The 9,296-nt window shown below is 35.9% G+C and overlaps 1 protein-coding gene across 1 annotated transcript; it reads left to right on the top strand.

Moving 5' to 3' along the window:
* Positions 1–1,070: 1,070 nt before the first annotated feature.
* On the top strand, positions 1,071–5,313 carry LOC112501868 (ruvB-like protein 1). Its single transcript, XM_025105614.1, has 12 exons — positions 1,071–1,249; positions 1,960–2,148; positions 2,419–2,550; positions 2,675–2,824; positions 2,989–3,144; positions 3,258–3,392; positions 3,473–3,538; positions 3,621–3,727; positions 4,069–4,168; positions 4,790–4,881; positions 4,955–5,024; positions 5,120–5,313. Exons 1-12 carry the CDS (start codon positions 1,169–1,171, stop codon positions 5,207–5,209), a joined length of 1,368 nt encoding a protein of 455 aa, XP_024961382.1. The 5' UTR covers positions 1,071–1,168; the 3' UTR covers positions 5,210–5,313.
* The last annotated feature ends 3,983 nt before the right edge of the window (positions 5,314–9,296 follow it).

Genomic DNA, 9,296 nt, shown 5'->3' on the forward strand with positions numbered 1-9,296 from the left:
GTGTTGTATAACTGATATGGAGTTTCATACGCCCCCTAACTTTGAAAATGGTGATATTGAGATTGATATGTTCCAAGTGGGGTTTGAAACAATTGATATTGAGTTTGGTACGAATGATATGGAATGCTAGGAGTTGTCTCATCACTTTGGAACGATTGATGTGGAATGAATGGAAGTATGTATTTGGCTGTAATCCGGCTCACATTGGTTTGACACATATGAAATGAGTTTAAGTATATATTGAGGGTGCTCGGCCCCATACAGAGTGGCTGGAACAATCTCTTGATTTGAGGTCGATTGATTGTTTTCAACACCACGATCGCAAACATACAACCTTAAGGCTTGCAGCGAAATATCCACACCAATAGCCAAAAAAATGTCTCGTATCATCGATATCAAATAACTCGACAATCGAACAAAATGACAAAGATTTATATGTTAACTTAAAACGATTTTGAAAACCAGGTAGTTTATTTTTCTAGCTAAATAATTGACCAACCCGGTAACGTTAAGTGTATCAACAACAATACAACAACTTTTTGCATTTCTGAAATATAATCTACCACGTCATTGGCTAACTGTCACGAACCTCCACAAACAAATACGTACTCTAACTTTCTCAATCGCAGACATTGATTCTTGAGAATTTAGAGAAAATAATTTTTTTTTGTAAACATTGGATCCGTACATATATATCAATAAATTGAAAAAAAAAACTCGAATATATATAGTGTGTGTGAAAGAGACAAAAAGAAAGGAATTTTAAAAAAAATGTAGGCTGGTAGGGCCCTTACGCATCGTGCACTAGTCGGTGCGTAAGGGTGGGCTCCACCGAGCCATGCATCAGTCATGTCCATGTCAAAGCGGTCTTCAATTTGTTTTTTGCACAATAGTCCCTGTACGTGCCAGGATATGCTAACGGTGTAAACGAGGGTTATATTTTTAAACTTTTAAATCATAGGGCCAAAAACGTAATTTTGAAATTTTGGTAGGTTATTATTGTCAGGACCCCTAAAAGAGACGCGAACCCTAATTGTAACCCGGAACCTGTCCCCAACTTCACACGGGTCGGGTGCCATTTTCTACCTCTCCAAAGGAGAAACAACGAACCTGTTTTCAGTATTCCACACGCAGCAAACAAGACGAAAACGAAGACAATACGAACAAGATGAAGATAGAAGAAGTTCAGTCTACTACTAAGAAGCAGAGGATTGCTACGCACACACATATCAAAGGCCTTGGTCTTGAGGTTTTATTCACTCTACACCCGTTTTTTCCGTCCACCTTTCCATGGATTACTCAGGGTTTAGGGTTTATCGTTCGATTTCCCGCTATAATATTATGGCCCAGATTATATCTTGCAAGTGTGCGGGACTGATTTTCTTTGATGTTTGCGCTTTATTTTGCTGCAAAATTTTCTGTTTGACGAATGTGATGGACTTATTTTCTGTTTATGCTCTAGAAACCGCTTTTTGGGTTAGGGTTTGATTATTTCGTGCTATATATATGCTCAAGATTAACAATCTTAAGTGCGGGACTGATTTTTTTTTTGGCGAATTATCGTGTTCTTAGCAAACTTGATGTATTAAAATTTGCTAATGTTCTAAAATAGTTTTCTGTCCTAGGGTTTATTATTCAATTTCGTGTTATATGCTTATGATCCAGCTTATATATTACAAATGCGTGGATTGACTTGCTCTTATTTGCTGTAAATTCTTGTTTTTGACAAATGTAATGTATTAAATTTACTCTATGTTGTATAAATTTTTCGTTTATAGTGTTTATCATTTATCAACGAGTTCCATTTTACAAACTTATGGTGCCACATATATGTAATATGTTGCAATTATGAGGGACTGTCTTTATTCTTCTGCAAGTTCTTGTTCTTGACAAAATGATGGATTTGAAATTATTCTATGCTGTAGAAGTTCTGATACGAGTACTGATAATTTTGTCTAGGCTACTGGGAAAGCAATACCTTTAGCTGCTGGATTTGTGGGTCAGGCGGCAGCAAGAGAGGCTGGTGGCCTTGTAGTTGATATGATCCGCCAGAAAAAGATGGCTGGACGGGCACTTCTACTTGCTGGACCTCCTGGTACTGGTAAAACTGCTCTTGCCCTTGGTATCTCCCAAGAGCTTGGTAGTAAGGTATGCCATACTTTGCAACATCTGCACCCTATTATCTGTAATTGGACTCCTTTTTCCAAATTGATTAGTTTAAGAATCTACATTTTTTGTGAGGGATAAACATGATGATACTTTGATATGAAATAGAATTCTTGTTTTGGAACTTAAATGAACATCCGCAAGCGGGGTGAAAGAAGAGGGGTTGTTGTTGTATCATTTGTGATTTGCGTTGTTATCTGTTAGGCAAGTCCTAGGCATAACGCACAAACCTGTATGTATAATTATCTGCAGGTCCCATTTTGTCCAATGGTCGGATCGGAAGTCTACTCATCAGAAGTAAAGAAAACTGAGGTCTTGATGGAGAATTTCAGGAGGGCTATTGGTTTACGTATCAAGGAAAATAAGGAGGTTTACGAAGGAGAAGTAAGAACTGGAAATCAACCGTTGTGTTTATCTGTTAAAGTTGATCTTGATTCATTGCTTCTTTATGTGGTTACAATGCTTAATTTGCATAACAATTGTATTTTGGGGAATGAATGGTTTTTAGGTGACTGAATTATCTCCAGAGGAAACCGAAAGCGTGACTGGTGGATATGGCAAAGCCATAAGTCATGTTATTATTGGATTAAAAACTGTTAAAGGAACAAAGCAATTGAAGCTGGACCCGACTATTTATGATGCCTTGATTAAGGAAAAGGTATGCTGTCCTTTTTCTACACTTGATTTTTTTCATGTTAATAAATTATTGTCAACCTAATAAAAAGGAAAAAAGTGCATGCTTGGATATCAACCTGAAACTATATCAATGGTTGTGATATATTCTTTACCCTAGATTTAATGATTGTCGTGTTGAGTCTGCAGGTAGCTGTTGGTGATGTTATATATGTAGAAGCAAATAGTGGTGCAGTTAAAAGGGTAGGCAGGAGTGATGCATTTGCCACAGAATTTGATCTTGAGGCTGAAGAATACGTTCCTCTTCCTAAGGGAGAGGTTCACAAAAAGAAAGAGATAGTCCAGGTTTGTTTTCAGAACTATTTCTTGTATATGATTCTGTCGATGATTATTGACATTTTTATGATGTGTGGGTGCAAAACAACTATGTTTCTAATGCCTTCAGTTGACCTTATCAGGATGTTACCCTTCATGATCTTGATGCTGCAAATGCACGGCCTCAAGGCGGACAAGATATATTGTCGCTAATGGGTCAAATGATGAAGCCCAGAAAAACTGAAATTACTGACAAATTACGCCAAGAAATCAACAAGGTATTCATACTTCCTTACGAACTCTGCTTCTTATTTGGGTCGTTTGAAATGCATGACAAATAAGTTTATGAAAATTGCAGGTTGTTAATCGCTATATTGATGAAGGGGTGGCAGAGCTTGTCCCTGGAGTCTTGTTCATCGATGAGGTGCTTTCTCACTAGGGCCTTTTTGTAACTTCTTGTATGAGACTGGTTTATGTTTCTGTGATTAATCTTACTCGTGTTGTAGGTGCATATGTTGGATATGGAGTGTTTTTCATACTTAAATCGTGCTTTGGAAAGCTCGCTATCGCCAATTGTAATCTTTGCCACCAATAGAGGGATATGTAATGTGAGGTAAAGTTTTCTACCTTTTGGCAACTTGTAATTCACAATTATTTATTTGCATGTGCCATCATTGGTTGACTAGATTCCCCCCTTTTGTCATCAATGATGGGTATTGAGGACATTTGACTAATAGAGTAATGGTCACACTTCCATTAAATCCTGGGATGGAGGGATAATTTGTTATAAAATAGAATTTTCACTATGAGATTCAGTTTGAAGTTATATTTTTTTTTCTTTCAATAATAAAAGATATGATCTTTGTTATCTTTTCGTAGATATGCATGTCTATGGTTGAAGTTCTAATTATGTGCAAAAACAAGTCTTTACTGAATGGAAACTTAACTTCACAGGGGAACCGACATGACGAGTCCTCATGGCATACCTGTGGATCTATTAGACAGATTGGTGATTATAAGAACAGAAACATATGGTCCGGCAGAGATGATTCAGGTATAAAGTCTGTTTTCTATAACCCGACACCATCCCTGTTTCCATGATATGATTCTTGCACTGCCCTCTTGCAATGTGGGTTCACATCTCAGAGGAGTGGCAATAACGTGTTGTTATCCATAGTGTTACAAGTCCAAAGTGTTGAACACTTGAACTGGCAATATGGACCGAACTGAATCAAATTCATCAGTTTAGTTCAGTTTCGGAATGGCCCAGGCTTGCCCTGGTCTACAAAATTTAAATTAGTTGGTACTAGAATATTAATTTACTAAAAGTAAATACAGTTTCATTTATAACAAAGAAAGATAATGTGTGGATTGTCTGTAAAGCTATTATAAAGTTTTTGAGTTTGAATTCATTCATCTTGTATTAGAATCATTTGCTTTCTATAATATTCAATTATATCTGTAATGAAAATAATTCAGACCATGGAACCTAACCTAACCAAATCAAACCAGAATTAACCAACTTGGTTGAGTTCAAAGGCTTTTGTGGTTCGGGTTCACAAAATTCAGAACCGGTGATGGTTTTGTTTGCAGTTGCAACCAAAATTAAGCAAGTTGGAATCGCCTACTCTTATGATGATTGACCTCTAGATTTTTTGGTTGATGTGGTGGTCAGATATTGGCCATCAGGGCACAGGTTGAGGAACTATCTATCGATGAAGAAAGTTTGGCTTACCTTGGTGAAATTGGACAAGAAGCATCCTTGAGGTTTGCTTTGATTCTTCGTTATTCTTACCTCCATAAATGTTGCAAAATTTATTAAAGAATCTTCTCTTCTCAGGCATGCTGTTCAGTTGCTAACCCCTGGCAGCGTTGTGGCAAAAATGAACGGTCGTGAGAGTGTTTGCAAGGTACAGTTTCTTGCTTTTTGGTGTGTACGATAATATCTCAAAGTTGGCTTGTTCAAGTGTGCAACGCATATTGTATAACGGAATGATACATACAGGCGGATCTGGAGGAAGTAAGCAGTCTTTATCTGAATGCAAAGTCATCAGCAAAACTTCTACAAGAGCAACAAGATAGATACATCTCGTGATGGAGGTCTCGGCTACCAACACAAAATCTTGGAACTGGGGTCATATTTCTTAAGCATTTGAAAAGGCCCTTGCCGATAATTGTTTGAAAGAAGTAGATTCGATTGGATTTTGTTACATTAGTCCGGGGCCTGGGTGTACAAGGGATTTGGACCGAACGAAAAAGACAGGTTGTTGTTTTATTCCTTTTTGGTTCAAGTGGTCAAAGCCGGGCGTTATGTTCATCTCTTCTTGTGTTTTGGTTATGGTTGCATCCTTGGAATTATATATATATTCTTTGATGCATAGTGATGTGTAGCTTATTGGGATCAAGATTTATATACACACCTCACCACCATATAAGAAGATTCTTTAAGATAAGGAAAAATGAAGTTTTTGTTATTTATTTGTGAAGTAGTTTAGGAAGATGATTATTTTGGTCAATTTCTTTATTTAAAATGGTTATTTTTTTTTGATTAACTTGGATAACCAACCCGTTATGCTAGCCGACTAATCTCAACTCTCAAGGCGACAACATGCTTTGTAGATAGCCCGGAGTCCCTGTATTTGAACCTCCGTGGCCACAAGGGGATTTTTATTCCTTCTTAGATCTGAATATGGGACCTCCTGGTACTTTTGATCTTTAGAGTCAAGCTCAAAACTAATTAGACACAACCCTTGTGGTTTATTTAAAATGGTTATTATGGTGGTTTTGTTGTAAAACAACGACAGATGGTGATGGTGGATTAGATGTTGTCTGGATTTTAATAATGGAATGGAGCAGGACATAAGTTGAGGACTATTAAATTCTTATGGGTCCTCTAACACGAGTTTTGCGTGTGTATCTGTTTACTCGTTTATTGTCAGAGAAAAAAAATGTAGGTATCTGAAAGATGGAACCGTTTGATTTTGAAGGATGCTCTAAAATATTTTTAGACCAAACTTATAACATATAATTTTAGATACTTAGGTTATATGGTGAGATACAAAAGGTTGCAGGTTAGATTCTTGTATCTAGTAAATATATCTTTTTTTATTTTATCAATTTACAACCTCAAATACAATTATAAACATAACTTGCCACTACTCTAATTCTTCTTTTATAAGAGTTAATAGACATCATGGTGTTCACTTATAGTTAAGAAAGATTTAGGGGCCGTTTACCAAATGTTTACTCGGGTAAGCTTTTAATACAATTCAACACTATCACTTGCTTACCAGATAAAATTTTAATCCACCAAAATGGTATCGTATGCAAAAATTTACCCTGTAAACGGTAATTGTGCTAAGAGTAGTCGTCTTTACTTTATTACTAAGTAAGACTTTCGTCCTTGACTTCGCTCTTACTGGGTGAGATTCTTGGTTCTTGCCACATTCATTATGTAAGGTAATGCTACTTGATAAGTGTTTATCCGAGTAAGCGTTGGTAAACGGCCCCTTAAAGTCCTTTTATGTCTTGGGTACGTATGTACATGAAAATCTTCTTGACCAAAGGGAACACCTTTATTCTTTACTATATATTCTTGGACAGACAATGGACGAAATTTGGAAAACGACACAAGAGTATGATGCATCTTTTCTATGTTTGTTTTGAACTACTTTTTTCTTAGGAACCAACCAAACTATTTGTTTGTAGAGTAGGCAAAATGAAATTTTAATTAGACGTATTGAAAAATAAATGAGATTGGGTAATAGGTCAACAAATGAAGGGGTCCAATAGCCAATAGGTTTATTTAAGATAAGTTGAAACGGGTCATTAGCCAAATGAGTAGGGTTGAATTGTAATAACGTCTTATTCTTTCAGAAAATATACATCATAGTTTATTTTATTAATTCCAAGGGGATATTGCCGTATTGGCTTGGTAGCTAGCGGTGTCTAGGTTTCCGGTAAATTTTAGCCTTCCTCAGAAATTTGAAAGAATTAAAATGATTAATTCTATTCATTAAATTCATTCATGTGTTTGGTTTATTTTTTAAATTTTGATAAGAAATTCAAATTTATATATGATTGGACCCTAGATTTCTTGGGTTCTAGCAAGAAATTCAAAATTACTATGCTTTTATATTTACTTCATTTAAATCATCCCACCATGATTGCGTCACGCGTGGTGGGCAGGTTTCGGTGGGAAAATAAAAAACGCGATTGGATTTTGGGTATGGAAACCAAGCCCTGATTTTTGGATTTTGGATTGCTTTGGACTTGGGTTGGTCGGGTTCGAGTTTAATTATGCAATATATATATATATATATATATATATGGTTGGGTTCACATGGGACCAATGTTTTTTCGTGAGACCCGTAAGATCAATTTATGTTCATTGATCAACTTTATAAACTAATGATCTAAGTTGCAAGGTGGCAATTTTGTAATTATTGAGAAGTCTCGTGGCGTTTATAAATGTTCAAATCTGACGATTGTAAATCTAATCCAAGGGTTGGGAATTAGTCTTGAGGGTCTCACGAAAAAATATTGGTCTCACATGATCCCAAGTCTATATATATATATATATATATATATATATATATATATATATNTATATATATATATATATATATATATATATATATATATATATCCAATCGATTGAGAGGATTGATAAATCGATAGTATGCTTAAATTAGAAAAAAAAAAAAACGACCAACTAGAAATTTTCAAAATTTTTAAAAGATAATTAGATAAATAAATATATTTATATAGTATTTAAAATAAATGTATTTATATACATGTATATATATAGGTTTTCGGATAGATACATGTGGCCATTCAAACCCAACCCGAACCCAAAATTTCCCAAGTTTTCAGATTTTAGGGCATTCAGGTTTTGCATGAATACCTTATCTTTGGCTCGGGTTCGGGTTCGGATTTTGGATCATTCGGGTTTTGCACACCCCTAACGATGGTTGTCACCGCCACCTATGTCGCCACTACTGTTGCCTTCACCAGCCCACACTACCAACATCCATGGACGGATCTATGTATGTGGTATAGGTGGCACGTGCCACCGTATTGTTTCTCCGCCGAAGGGTAAAAAAATTAGGTTTTGTGAACGGTGCAACCATATTAATTTGTTGTGTGCCACCGTATGTATTTTGAAACTACAATGAGAACAAATTTTATTTGGTAGAGTTGGTTTGCAAGGCTTTTATTCCCGCCCACACCCAAGTCCGAATCATGTTAGTCATTTTCTTAGTCAAACGGTGCTACCGTTTGAAAAAAATTCCGTATATTTGTTTTTTATAGTCAAATGGTGTCACCGTTTGAAAAAAAGTTTCTATATATTTTTTTCTTATGGTCAAATGATGTCACCGTTTAAAAAAAATTATGGGCCCGTCCCTGCCAACATCATTGCCTTCACTAGCCCACACTACCACTATTGTTGCCTTCACCAGCCCACACTACCACCATCGTTGCCTTCACCAGCCCACACTACCAACATCATTGCCTTCACCAGCCCACACTACCACCATCGCTACTTTCGACATCACTACCGCCTCCACCCTACCACCACTATTAGATTCAACGAACCAAACAGAAATATTCAAATTCTTTTGATATATTTCATTTCAATTTCTGTCAACCAAATGCATGCCTGATTAAATTCCATTCTAATTCATTTAAAATATTCCAGTTTTAACAAATTCCATAATGTGAACCAAATGCTAACTAAGTTTCCTTAATTGGGTTTTAAAAAAATAACATGACACACACGTATATGTGGATATTTAATTATATGTAACTGGTTACTAACATTAATTTTATACTGATTGTTATGGATTCCTTTTATAATATGTGATACCCTTTCATACCTTATTGTTCGTATGTTCCAATCTTCAATTATAACATAAACTGCAATTCATGGGGAAAAAATTAATGTAAAACGGAAAAATCTGAAGATATATCACATGCCGTTGTCTTTGGGATGTTCAAATATTATTGGAGGTCTTGGGGGCTGTTTGTTTGGCTCTTAATGGTTCCATTAAGAGCCAACCTCTTAATCGCTAAGAGGTCAAGGCTGTTTGGGAAAAAAAAAATACTCTGAATGGTTACATTTTACCTCTTAACCATTTTGCATCCAGAGGCTCTCTAAACCATTCAGACTCTTCTTTTTC

This window comes from Cynara cardunculus (genome assembly GCF_001531365.2).
Source record: "Cynara cardunculus var. scolymus isolate 2C chromosome LG 1, CcrdV1, whole genome shotgun sequence".
NCBI classification, from domain to species: domain Eukaryota; kingdom Viridiplantae; phylum Streptophyta; class Magnoliopsida; order Asterales; family Asteraceae; genus Cynara; species Cynara cardunculus.